This window comes from Lissotriton vulgaris, unplaced genomic scaffold (assembly GCF_964263255.1).
Source record: "Lissotriton vulgaris unplaced genomic scaffold, aLisVul1.2 SCAFFOLD_801, whole genome shotgun sequence".
Lineage (NCBI taxonomy): Eukaryota > Metazoa > Chordata > Amphibia > Caudata > Salamandridae > Lissotriton > Lissotriton vulgaris.
Window position 1 is genome coordinate 506,733 of NW_028251364.1, and position 14,489 is coordinate 521,221.

A 14,489-nucleotide genomic window follows, 5' to 3' on the forward strand; every position below is an offset into this window, starting at 1 on the left:
AAGTTGGAAGGAAAAACTTTGGTTGGTATTAAAACAGTTTTTGATTTTTGGCAAAATAATGAAATCATTGGGGAATGTTGATGGAAAACAAGTTAGGGAAAAAAGGTTTTGGTATATGTACAAAAGTTTTGGGTTTCTAAGAAACGTAAGTGCGGAGTATGTCTTTGGCTGTCCTAGTAATAAAAGTGACCTTTAATGCTATGAGCAGACTTGCGTGGAGTGTCTTTATTGCGCGATCAGGATTGGTCGCAGTGCAGTCTGGGAGCCTGTCCCAGGAAGAGCGCGATGCATCGCCCCACAACTTTGGCAGGGAATGGGCCGCGACTGCATTTGACACAAACAAGAAACAAAACATGAAAAATCAAATTTGGTTAAGTGAACCGCCATTACAGACTGAAAATATAGCAATATGCTGGTGGCATACAGGATTTACAGGAGTCCAGTTGAATTACGAAGCCTTCATTTCACTGAAGAGTTCCTCAGTGCCACCTCTACTTCTTGTGCCTTTATGCACCAACATTCCAAGGCCCCTCAAAAAATCACTGTGAACCCTTAGAATTTTCAAAGGAAACATTTTAATTAGAAATATATAAATCACGCCTTCCAAGTATTATAATTAATATACATAGTGCAGAGGTTAATGCTAATTAAACAGTTACAAGACACTGAAATGCATAACTATTACTATATGACATCCCTCCAAGAAATGGAACTATAAAAGGATGCATTTGATGCAGATATCTCCGCTCCAATTAAGTAAACTGAATAACTGTTTAAAAGGGTCAAATGAAAAATAACATATAAAGAAAAATAGTCGCCTCTAGTCTCAAAACCATGACTCTTATTAATGAAAGCAGAAGGAGACTAACACTTCTCACAAAGCAGCAGTGGGCATTCCAATAAATTCTACAAGCTCCATACGTTTTATTGAATGATTACTCTATTCTCATTTTAAGAAGTTATTGTATCAGTAAGGTACCGTCTGGTCATTATTTTTACCGGTGCTAGCAGAAGACAGATGCATCTGCTTCTGGCAACAACCGAGAATTTTCCACATTTGCATTCTGTCACAGTGGTAACCTCGCACTTTGTAATCTGTTAAAGGGGAATCTAGTACAAAAAGAATGTGCTCTAACACAACTGAAGTAAGGGTGTTTTATTATTAGTGAAACCAATTATAATTTACCAATAAAGTACTCTGAGCAAACTATTGGAAAAAAAACATGATGGCTGCATGGCTAATGAAGCAGCAAAGCATGCTGTTTACGTCTCGTGTATTGGGGTTCCTATTCTAGGTTAAATGTTTACCCTCTACTAGAACAGCACATTATCATACCGTATCCCTGTTAGAGACTTGAAAACTAACAGACATCATGACAATTCAGACCGAGAAGATCAAGAAAGCAGAATCAGATTAACTAAGGTTTGGCAACCCTATCTTAGTTAAAGAAAGACATTAACAAGGACTGATGTATTTTTAATCTATTTACATAATCTGGGTATTATGGACCACAGCATACATTTTGAACAAAATACGGGTCTAGCAATCTAACTGATAACATCAACAATTTGAAATTTAAGTAGCATCATTGCTAAGAGGTTTACACAAATAGTAAATGCAAACAGGACGTTTTGGAATGTATTACAAAACAAGGAATATTCCAGGAGAATAACTGTTTGGAGCAGAAAGAACAACAATTGTACTATTTACTGGATAAGCCTTATTTAAATGGACCTGCTTTTTCCCCAGAGTCCATGCAATGACATACAAGTCTGTGTGTCTTCTTTCCAGGTGATATTCCTCTAAAGTAGAGAGAATTGCCATGATACTAGGTTACAACTACCAATCCAACAATCTCTTAGAAGAATGTTGAAGGCCCATAATGCCAGATGCCTCAGGCAATGTTTACTAATTCGAATGTAAAAACAAAAATATGTTCGATCACCTGTAATATAGAAAAACAATGACACTTTCTTCGACCTGTTAAAATTCTATATGTTATAAAGGTTTCAGCCACATAGCCTAAAAGAACCAGCAACTTTTCTAGGATGATCTACTAAGCAAATTAATACAATAAACAATGTAACCTTACTAGGGTGATTTCTTGCTTTTACTTCACACGGAAAACTTCCTTGATGCTTTTTTGTGCTTGGATAATGGTAATTTCTTCCCAGCCAACTGGAAGATTAGCTGGGAGAGCAGAGTAGAAGTTAGCAAACTTTTTGTTGAACTGCTTAAAAATGAATTTCCAGTAATCAGAGGCTTCAATACTAGCATCAGGCTGAATGCACCAATCTGGAAAATACACCCGGTAGTCCTTGTAGGGATGCCACTGAAATAATGTGGCTACATTTCTGAATGTCGAATTAGAAACCACATCAGAGGAGCATAGGGAAAACACAAGATCATGTGTTTGCTCGTTCTTGACACCACCTAGACCCTGCGGGCGGTGCACTGAGGCAAAGTGCTCCTTGTGTTCCTTTCCTCCTGCTTCACAGGGGGCTTTACAAAATGGGCACTGCTTGGCACATCCAAATATTTTTCTAAACAGTTCATCCTGAGGTTTGTAAGGTAAATGGTCAAGTTTTTCTCTAATGTCTGAATGTTTTCGTTCTATCAGGATATGTTGTTCGAGCTCAGTAAGGAAAAAACAAATGTCCTCAGAAAACTGATCGATATTTGCAGAGTTTTGGAATAGAATCACTTCCAGGCTGCCCTTTGGGATTACAAGTTCCTTCTGCAATGTTCTGCAAAACACTTCTAAAAATTCTGAGACAGTTTCATGCGGTTTCTCTCTCACAGACTGAATTACTTCTCGAACCTGCTTTGTTATTGTAGAAAGGATACTTGTTTCAAGCATGTTCAAACTGCCCATTTTACTGCAGTGATTTCTGATGTGTTCAAATATATATTGTTTAACAAACCCTTCATAATTACAAATGTATTCTCTGTATCTTTCAAATGAATTTGTTTCTAAAAGATTGTAGAGAAGGTCAAACTGAAAAAATGTCCGGCTACTGTATTTAAATGAGTGTCCATGATGGAGAATATCTTCTACAATCTCCAAGCCAAGTCTTCTTTCAATGTAGTCATTTAGAGCTGGTTTCAAGCACTGTTCACAAAAATCCTTAGCCCTCTTCCGACATTCATCCTTTCTCAGATAAAGGTCTTTAAAAGTTGAGAAATACTGTGATTTAAAATTCTCCAGACAGGACTGAGGATCATTTTCTCTGACAAAATCTTTGTGCATCTTCTGAAAGACTTTGGCGGCATTACCCAAAATGTGAAGCTTCAGCTCTACTTCAAAATGAGGGGTGGTGGAAAGACTTTGAAAATCGTCACTATGTAGACTTTGGTTGATCATATGCAACAGCTCCATACAATAAGTTCCATCATAGTCCACCTTCGAAATCACTTTACCTTCAACATAACTACTGCATTTGTTAACCAATGTTTTAGAAAGGTCATTGGCTCTGCGTGAGCATTCACGAGTAAACATTTCTTTTAAACCTAAAACGTGATACCACGGTAAGTCAAAATACTCTGGTTTCATTTTAAAATTACTTTTTGCACAACTGACTAAATTTTGGGCATTCTGGAAAACCTGATTGCCAAAACTACCCAGACTGCTTAAGTCCTTCACCAGATGACAAAGCATGTCTTGAGAAATCTGGCGTTGCTCCATTTTATTGAGTTGTAAGTCAGTTATTGTTTGTGTCCACATGCTTCCAAATTCACTTTCTAACTCCTCATCACTTAACTCACAATTTCGCTCTCGACAGTGTTCTAAGAGGCTGACAACTTTGCCTTCAATCACTTGTAAAGTCTCAATCTTGTACTTACTTTTTTGAATGCGAATTGCCTCTTCAAATTTGCTAAACAAGTAACCTTCAAGTTCATTTTTCAAAGATTTAGAACTCCGGATAAAATCTTCTCTGTATTTTTCTATTAGATGGATATTCTGTGCTCCACTATCAAAATATTTCTGCACATAAGACACCAATTTCTGTTCTCCGCACTCCAATTCCTGAAAGGCCTCTCTTTTCAATTTGTTGTAGGTATTTATGTCAAGTTCACTGGAAGCTTGATTGTTAATTACTGTTTCTGTCTTGGACACCCAGAGATGCATTTCTTTGCGGAAGGCCCATTCCCACTCGCTGTACTTAATAGACAGCTGGTTGTAAGCTTCAGCCACAAGGCTGTTTCTGAAGCTAAAGATAAAGTTCTCATGTTTAACTGCATTCCATAAGCTCTTTAGCCATTCCATGAAAGCTGTGATATCTTTGTAATTTCTATTGGATGAACGGGTTTGTATAAATTTAAACAGGTACTTCTTCAACTCAAGAACATTTTCACTGTACCCTCTGTTCACAGGGGCCATTGGTGGAACACCATGCCATAAACCAGGGATATACCAATTGTGTTTCTCCGGATCATACTCCATGATATCAGAGAATGCTATCTGCCTGCTCTGTTTCTCCATCTTTGCTGCTACTTTAGTCATTTCGTTCAGCTGCTCCAACAGATGTTTCCTGTCTCTCATGTTTTGCTCATAAGCAGACACATCACAAACGTTCTGGTGCACAAACTGACAATTGGGATTCTGACCAATTTCCTCCATCCTAAGAAAAGCATGGACAACAATTTGCAAGATATCTTTCATTTCAGTAGCATTTTCCATGGCTACATTAACAATTGTAATATCGCTTAGCCCAATGACAATTGTTGCCAGTTCATTGTCATGTGCATAGCTGTCCTCTAGTGTAGCCAGCTCTGGGGCTTTCAACCCTTCTGTGTCAATGACCAGAATAAAATCACAGCCAAGTGTCTTCTTTAGATTGTCTTTCACTTTAATAAGCAGCATGAAGGCCCCTCGTGTGCATCTGCCACTGCTCACGGAAAACTGGAGGCCAAACATTGTGTTCAGAAGCGTGGATTTGCCCGTGCTCTGCACTCCCAGCACAGTTACAACAATCATTCGACACTGTCCCTTCACTTTGGTGTTCAGCTCGGTCAGGACATCTGTTATCCACTTTAAGGGAATGTTTGAGGCATCTCCGTCAATCAGCTCAAGGGGAAACCCTTCCAGAAGGAGATCAGCAGCAATGCTTGGTAGATGGACGAACTGTCTGTTTCTGCGCCTCAAATGTTTTACAATGGAACATTCTGCCTCATAATACTGCCCCAACTCGCGCATAAAGTGCTCCAGCCCGAGTGAGCTGGCAGATATTTTTCTATCTAGTTCTGCTAACTGGGAAGGGTCATTTAGAGAACTGGACAACTCTTTATACTCTGTTCTCAGTCGAGAAAGGTTTTCTCTAGCAATGTTGTCCAGATTCAGTTTCATCCACTTCAGGAAATAGTGTTTCTCGATTTTTGAAAGCTGTCCTATTGCAGAAATGAATTTAATCATGCCATCAGTGAGGTCACATTTATTCTGCTGCCTGCGTATGTCTAATATCTCTTTCCTTAGCTGAGATTTGTAAATCTCTGGCGGGGTGTCCCCTTGACTCCTCAGTCTGCAGCACTCTTTCTCTGCTTTTGCCAATCTCTTCCAGAGGTCCCCCTGTAATCTCATCATTTCCTTCTTGTACTCAACCACATCATTGATCTCTGCGGTAATTTCTTTGGCATGCTTACTTGCATTCTGGCATTCCACACGGTACTCATCTACACAGATTCCCATCTGCTGAGCAATGACGGCCATGTTCTCAATAGTCACAGGGTAGGGGGAGTCTACGACACTTTCAAGCATGGTTGACTGTAGTTTCTTTACAAACTCAGCATCGTTCATGGCTTTGCCTTTCATTAGCAGGCTGCATTTGCTAAGCTTCAGTGCAGGGGCTAGTTTATTGAGGACTATTAAGGTGTCATTAGGTCCATCTGTCAAGGGATGTAGGATGAAGTAGTATTTTGGGTTTTGTTTCTTAAGAGAGAGCAATAATGCCTGTTGTTTCTCACTAATGTGCTCAACAAATATAAACACAGCACATGAAATCTCACATAAGAAGCTGAACTGCAACCAGTGAGATTCAATGTCTCCACGTAGATTTGTAACAGCTACAGGTTCTGGAAAGAGATCAGAGTTTTCCCTTCCTCCAGGAAAGTACCATGCTATCTCCACAAGCCCGCTTGATATTTTCCTTGCAACATTCCCAGATTCCATGTCTTTGTGGATAAAGTAGTCATTGGGCTGCTGCCGGGGGCTGAGCAACTCATTCAGGATTTTGGACTTTGATAGGCTGCAGCTCCCTAGACGTACAAAGGACACCGTGGGCATAGGTGTGAGCACCAGAGTCTCTTCCATAAACCCTTTAATGTCTCTCAGTGAGTGGGGCCTCCATTTTCTCACAATATCCCTCATGGCCCACAGCATGAATGTGCACTGGGTTCCATCACATGGTGGCAGCAATAAGGGAAGAGCAAACTGGCACATAGACATTTTTAGCATAAGTTCCTGCTGCAAAAAGCTGTCTGAGCACAAGAAGAGGACACAGAGGGCATCCAAGGGGTTGATGGAATGTTGGGTGTCTTCCGTGTTCAAACAAAATATTTCTTCATCTGCACTCTCTCCAATGTTCTGCACACAGACTACCTCATCACTGGTCGTAGGCTTGTAAAGACTTGTGTTTCTTGCTGTAACATTCAAAGCCATGATCCCTTTCAGTACATGCCAAGGTACATCCTGTAAAGTCTCGAGATTTGTGGCATGTAAGCTTTCCTGTCCAATTTCAAGGACATCCCGAAGTGAGAGATTGGCTGTTTTGTAGGAGTCCATTTTCATAAGAGACAGAATCTCCTCAAACGCTTTTCTTCTCCCTGTGAAATACATACAAAAAATATCAGATTATGCTTTGAAAAAAATAATCAAGCATGCATAGCAAACCGTTTACAGTAGACAGAGACTGTCAATAATCTCCAGTTTTGCCTTTGCAATTATCATGAAGGGAAAAACTGATACAATAAATTAAACACTATTTAGAGAAGCTTAGGAAAAGCCAATTGACCTATTTTACAAGTCAAAATGGTTCTTCAATCAGCTGCGAGTTTATGTGATAGTGTGGATGGCTGAGTGGGTGGCTGCGATAGTGAATCTATAGTCGGATGGGAGTGTGTACATGGTTGGGTGAAGAACTAGAAACCGAGCATATGGATAAGTATAGGGATAGTGAGGTCCTATATGAATGAATTGCTGAATGAGCGAGTGCTTCGATAGATTGTTGAATGAACTGGCAAGTGCATGAATTGATGCAAACAGGTAACACCACTCTAACAGGCCTTGGCCTGGGACAGAAATAGCAACAGTATTAAAGAAATGCCAAGAATTATGCATGTGCAAGAATTCCATCAGGGGCTTGGCAGCCAATAATGGCAATTCCATATTTATATAACATATACCAAGGTTAAGCATAATTAAGCATTATGCAAAAAGAGTATAACTATTTCAAACGTTGCTACACTATGTCAAGAATTACCAACATTACGCCATCAAAAACACCGTGCAAAGGTGGGCACTACTGTGACAAGAATGCCCACAATTAATCCAGAATTCCAATTAATATACATGTTATGAATGTTCAGAATTGCACCGGCAATCATTAATGCTTAGCAACTTGACCAGGGGTGCGCTTCTTCAAGTTATCATTTTCATACCAGTGCGCATAAATTTAAGATATCCTTCGTTTTTTTCTTCATTGTCATTTGCTTATAACACTATCATTGTGTCATTTTCATTCTTTTCCCATTGTTGGGTATTCCAGATAATGTTGTCCCATGGTCCAGTTCAATTCAATGTTTTATATCGATTTCTAAGAAAGCCTAATCTGGCCGCCATTACTTCCATGATGCCGCTCACCTGTCTGACCTGACTAACCGCCAATCATATAGCATACCAACATTGTTTTTTTTCCAGAAATAGGTAAATTAAAACTTGCACTGCAAAAAAAAAAAAAAGAGAAACTAATAAGGTGCCAATCGCATTTATTTTTAGCTGTGATCATATTTCAACGCCTTAACTAAAGCGAATGGCAATAACTAACAGCTACTGGATTCAAGAACGTTTTGGGAAAAAAATATTTACTACAAAAATAACGTCTCAAACGTATATAAACTTACATTACAAAGTAAGGTGCACATGCATCAAAATTTGATTTTGCGATTACTTAATAGCTAAAATTAAGGATTCGCTAATAAGGAACCTCAAATGCCTATGCATGTTGGGATCGCAAAAAAATAGCGATTCCTACTAATTCCTTAATTGCGACTCGCAAATTGCGAGTAGTAATCTAAGGAATTGATTCCCATTCATTCCTATGGGCCCAGATGCCCATAGGAATGAATGGGAATTGCATGCGCAAATTGCGAGTACCCAATAGGTACTCGCAAACTGCGCATGCAATTTCAAGGGTCCAAGGGTTCCAAAAGGATAACCTTTTGCACCCCTGAAATTAGATTTGTACCACATGTTGCGCACACAACATTTGAAAAATGCACTTTAGTGCAATTTACAAAGTTTTCGCAAATTACCATCAACATGAAATTTACAGTAATTTGCGACCCCTAATTGCGAAATCGCAATTTTTTCTGGGATAATGCATTGCATTTAAGGAATTGCAATTTGCGATTCCTTAAATGCAATCGCAATTTAAGTAATCACAAATTTTGCGATTCCTTAATTTGCGATTTTCGCATTTGGGATGATGCATCCCTAATGCAAAAATACCGGTCACAAAGGCACCGATTCTGCAAATCTGCCCGTTTGCGATCGTTTTTTACGTTGATGCATGGGTCCCTAAGAACACAGGATATGTCACAGATCGATAGTGGACAAAACCACAAATTAATAGTAATCAATCAATCATGCCCTCTAAAATTATGGCAAGTACATTTCGATGTCAAGACTTCTTTGGAATGCGGCCTGTATATTACTCCTGCCACATTCCCTGTCCGAGATATTTAGCACACAATTTTTAACGCTGAAAGTTCTGCACAAAATTCTGCCGTTTATCCCGCTAACCCTCAGGAAAACAGTAGTCGGAGCCCTGGTTCTCTCCAGAATCGATTACTGCAACGCCTAATACTTGGACGCAGAAAAAGGGCGGATTACCAAACTTCAGTCACTGCAGAATGCGTCTGACAGGTGCTATCTGATCTACCCAAACATCACCCTATGTCTGCCAGTATTAAACAGCTCCATTGGCTCCCAGTTTGGTAGAGAGTGGATTTTAAGGCCCTCTGTCTTGTACATAAGGCTCTGTATGGAGGAGGAGCTGCGGACATTCAACATCTATTCCCCTGGTACTCGCCACAACGCTGCCTCTGGTTAGCCAATACAGGACTGATCCTGGTCCCCAAGCTAAAAAGAGCCAGATGGGGAGGAAAGGGCTTCTCGTATCAAGCGGCCAAACTGTGGAACTCCCTCCCCACTCTGATCAGACTACAGACGAATAGGGCTCATTTGAGAGAATTGATAAAGACATGGCTCTGTTCCGTAGCTCCAGAACAACTAGCGTTAGCTTCAGTATCCACGCACCTCAGCGCCAAGACGCCTCGGTAATAGTGCGCTATATAAGAAGTCAGCCAGTCAGTCATGATTACTGAATGACAGATAGGGCCATAACGTGTCCCAAGTTTGGTACGATTGTAAAAGAGAATATTCTCACATTTGCAAGATAAATCACATTATACTTTAACACCAGAGTAATATACCATCATTTGGTCTTCGAGAGCTTATATGATCAAGAACATAGATGTACAGAGATGGGCATGGGGTTAGGCCTCTTCTGCAATTGAAGGTCGACACTCGATTGGTCGACAATTGTGTAACTTTGCAATCTTTTCTGTCAGTCTATCACATTTAGATAAGCCCACAGAACAGTCATTCATAACTCGAGTCCAGAAGGCAAGACAAAGACTGCGGGTGGTTCCTTGTGCCACTCCAGCCAATCAATGGAGGCCGGAAGAGGCTGCTGTGGGAGAAGTACTCACTGGGAAAACGTCTGACAGACTAGATCTGCAAATTATCCTTTTTTGTGCATTTAACAGGAAACCTCAACATTGACTTGGTGCATTTTTGCAGCCACCAACATTGTGTGATAAAGAAAAAAAAAGTGTGCAGTCAACCTGGTAGGGTGAAATGCAATGAAACTCCGGAATGCACAATACAGCATGAAATAATTCAGGGGCATTTATTGCTTGAATCTGATAATGAAAATACTTACAGATGGCTAAAGTGGTGTTTACGTATTTGGGCTATTAATTGAGAGGGTTAAGTACCCGTGAAGAAATAATCACAATCTTTGTCAGGGTGAACCACTAAAGTCATTAATTAAACCTGAGCTCAACACCCTGGTAGCTATGGGACACAGCAGACAAGCTCAACTTAGAAAACAATGTGTACAGAGTTTATGCAGTTCTAAAACAGCATTAAAGTTGAAATGGAATACACAAAATGACACCAACGTGATAAAAATCCAATAAGGGGAACGAAAGATATGAATTTTTAATGTTATAAGTAAAAATAGCATCAGAAGCAGAAAGTACAAAAATGAATAAAGGCCACGATAGCCTGGGATCTAGGGGCAATTTTATGTTTGCCCCTATGGAGCGTGGGTCGCATACACCAACTAGGACCATCCTTGTCAAAAATGTTGCCTTCTGTGTTTAGTCCTTCCAGTCCCAGTCCTGCACAGGAGTACACTTCTGAAGCTCCCCAGGACCCCCGAGAGAGGCATTTTACCACCCTGTTAGTTTCTGACAGTGTCCCTACCAGGTACAATTGCCATTGATCAGCTGGGCCGTTGTAGGAAAGACCTCTTGTAGCTTATTGTATCCCTGCAGCTTAAACAAGAGGTCAGACTTATGACCCTTGGAGTACACATCTTTGTCATGGATATAAGAGGAAGAGCAAGTCAAGTCCCTTAGGGCTCATCTTAGGAGTCTTTCTGATAGGTGCTTAGAATTGCAACATTTATGACTATAACATGCTAGTTGGTGGGGATTACTCCTGCGGACAGCCTAACCAATGGGGCAAAGGCTCCCGGGGCTAACCCTAACCCATTGTTGCATTCTGAAGATGGTTAAAGTCTTCAGCCAACTAAACTTGAGCCTTGAAGGGGTGGTGAGTGTACTATGTAAATCCTGACGTTCGCCCACATCTAACACTAAAATGCAGTTTTAGGCAGTCCCTGTGCCCCCAACAAACTCAGACAAGTCTGGTAGAACATATCTGAACATTATGCAACCATACAGTGGATGCACACGTTTCTTTACCATACAGTTGTCCTCCTTTTAAGTACACCCTGTGAGAAATTGGGGTGTTGGTTGACTGGGGTAGGAGTCCTGGTCAAGCAGCAACCACAATTCTTCTCAGGGTGAAGCGCAAGCCAAGCATAAATTAACCTGTGCTCAACGTTGTGGTAGCTTGGCACATAGCAGTCAGGCTTAACTTAGAGGCAATGTGTAAAGTATTTGTGCTATACTTCAAACAGTAATAAAGTGAAGACACCTCACAAAATAAATCCAATATCAAGTTAGAAAAGCATAGCTTTCTTTAATAAATAAAACAATACCAATACAACAAAAATCCAATCTGTAAAACTGGTAGATATACAATTTGAAAGATTTTAGTGAAGATAGCACCAAAAAAAAGCATAACGCGCCAACCATGGCTATCTGGTCTTGCCGGACTGGGACAAAGTAACAAAGTCAGGCTAACCGCGAAGGAGCGTGGGCTGACTACAGGGAGCCCAGTGAGACCCACTGAACGAAGCACATTAAATCGTGGTTTGCGGAGCAGTTGCGAGGGACTGCGTCAAAAATGTGTTGCACAGTTTAAGCGATGCATCAGTTTTAAGGTGCAGTGTGGCTGCGATGCGAGGGCCCGTGTTGTCATCGAGGATCCAGTTGTTGGGGCTTGTGATGCGAAGTCCGGAGTAGAGACTGAGGCATGCAGTCAAGATGATGTGTTGGTTCTGAAGAGCTGCAAGGCTGTGCAAAGGATGCGGTGCGCAGTCAGAGCGATGTGCTGGAAACGAAGAGTTGTGAGGCTGCGATGCAGAGTACGGTGTCGCAGTTGAGGCTACTGTCAACAAGGGATGTGAGGGCCTGCGCCGAGGAAGCGTTGAACAGTGGCAGTTCCTAATGGCCTGCGATGCAAGTCTTTGCGACTGGTCCAATCCATGCAGCAGTGGTGATGCGTCTGTTCTGCTTGGGTCTGCGTCATGCAGCAGAGGAGATGCGCGGTTCCATTGGATTCTCAGAGGCTGGCAGAGTGTCTTAAGCCCACTTCTGGGGTTCCAGGTCTGGGGTGACACTACTTGGCAGGGTACAGATGGCAGAGTCCAGGTGCAAGGTTGTTAGAAGGCTTTGTCCCTGAGGCTTCAGATCAGGAGGCCAGTCAACTAGCCCTTGGAATCACTCTGGGTTCTGGGATCAAGAGGTGCCGGTCCAGTCTTTTACACAAAAGCAAGAGGACATAAGGTCAGCACAGCAGGGAAGCTGTCCTTTCAGCAGCAGAACAGTCCTTCCTGGCAGAGTATCCACAGGTCAAGAAGTGTACTGAAGTGGTTGTGTCTGAGGTCCTGTATATATCACTTGTCGAGTGAACAAGCGGCTGAGGCTGCGAAACGCGTCTTGACATTTGCCAGAGAATACATTTACTTTAAAGCACGAAACTGGGTCTGTGTCCAACTCTGCGGCAGGTGGCGCTGGAAAAAGAGCGAGCTCGTGTGGCAATGGATGATATGTGATATATATATATTATATATATATATATATATCACGTTGTGCCTTTGAAGTGGGGAGAAGCTTATAGAGGAATGCCAATGAAGTGCACAGGTGCCCTGCCTATCTGGCCCTGGCACCAGACTAACTATAGGCGGTATGCAGCCTTTTGTGTGGAGACCGGACACAGCCTATTCAAGTGTAAGTAGGGCTGGGCCCAGCTCGTCCCTCCCATCCTGCCAGGGATGGCCCATCCAGTCATTTCTCACCCCCCCATTATGTGTGGCTGTCTAGGAGTAATCCACAAAGGCCAGCTCTCAACTACACACAGTGCTATGACCCAGAGACAGAGTGCAGGGACCAAATAGCTGAGACAAGGAAATTCCAACTTCCTAAAAGTGGCATTTTCAAAACTGTAATTTAAAATCCAACCTCACCGTGAGTTAGGATTTTGCATCACAATTCTAGAGACACCAAACATCAACTGGTTACCTTACACATAAAATGTAATAAGGTAACTCATATGTTATTCTGTTGGAGAGGTAGGCCTTGCAAAAGTGAAAAACAATGTAAGAGTTTTTCCACTACCAGGACATGTAACCCTCAAAACTGGAGGTCCAACTTTTTAAATATACTGCACCCTACCCTTTGGGCTGTCCAGGGCCTATCTTAGGAGTGACTTCTATGTATTACAAAAGGAGGTTTTGGCCTGGAGAAAGTTTTTTTTGCCAGGTCAAAATAGCAGTTTAAAACTGCACACACACAGGCTGCAATAGCAGGTCTGAGACAAGTATAAAGAGCTATTTAAGTAGGTGGCACAATGTTAATGTTAATGCTGTTTATAAAGCGCTCTATTACCCTAGGGTGTCCTGGCGCTGAAATCAGATGTCCTACAGAGGCCTAAGCTAGGGTGAAGTAGATGTTTAGCTGGACTGGAAAAGCCACGTCTTTAGGGCTTTCCTGAAATCAAGGTGATTAGCTATACCTCCCAGCTGAAATGGTAGGGCGTTCCATGCCTTTCTGGCTCCAGCCGCAAAACGTCTACCTCCCTAGTTGGATTTTCTTACCAAGGGCACAAATACCTGTTTCGCTTCAGACAAGCGCAGGGTTCTCCTCGGAACATACCACTGGAGGTTCTGTCTAAGATGAAGGGGTCCATATCCATGAAGGGATTTATGGACCACACACAGAGCCTTGAAGCTGACGCGTTTCTTAACGGGCAACCACTGAAGCTTTTTTATCTCCGCTGATATTGAAGCGTGTTTGGGTGTTTTAGTGAGCAGTCTGGCTGCCGCGTTCTGGAGTAGCTGACATCTTTTCATGAGCCCTTCCTGGCTCATCAGTGCTGCAGGCTGACTAGTAGCACTTAATTTACAGGCCGTGGGTACAGGTAGTGGCACTTTACTAGGGTCTTACAAGTAAATTAAATATGCCACTTGCGAATAAACCAATTGCGGTAAATGAAGCAGCATGGAACAGCAGGTAAGTTGAGAAGATCTTTATTCCAAGTAAGTGGGAAGAGGCCGAAAAGACGAAGGAGACGAGAATTCCTTCGGTATCGTAGCAGGGAAATGAAGATTGTCCGCTATTGTCGTTGTGGTGAAATTGGCAGAGTTTCACCTCAATGTCTCTGTCTCAAGACGCTACTCCTCAACTGTAAAATAAGCATTGATTCGCTGCTGAGCTGCACATAGCGTTTTTCAAAACGTCGCCAAGTTGTGGTAAATGAAGCAGCATGGAACAGCAGGTAAGTTGAGAAGATCTT

General features: G+C 41.7%; 1 protein-coding gene across 2 annotated transcripts in view; it reads right to left on the bottom strand.

The window, feature by feature from the left end:
• Positions 1 to 2,043: 2,043 nt before the first annotated feature.
• LOC147662935 (interferon-induced very large GTPase 1-like) overlaps positions 2,044 to 14,489 on the bottom strand; it is a 398,632-nt gene continuing 386,186 nt past the window's right edge. For both annotated transcript variants that reach the window (XM_086950786.1, XM_086950785.1), the window contains one exon: positions 2,044 to 6,820. In XM_086950786.1, coding sequence (XP_086806912.1) covers positions 2,112 to 6,820 — 4,709 coding nt within the window. In that variant the 3' untranslated portion in view covers positions 2,044 to 2,111. The remainder of the gene's footprint in view (positions 6,821 to 14,489) is intronic.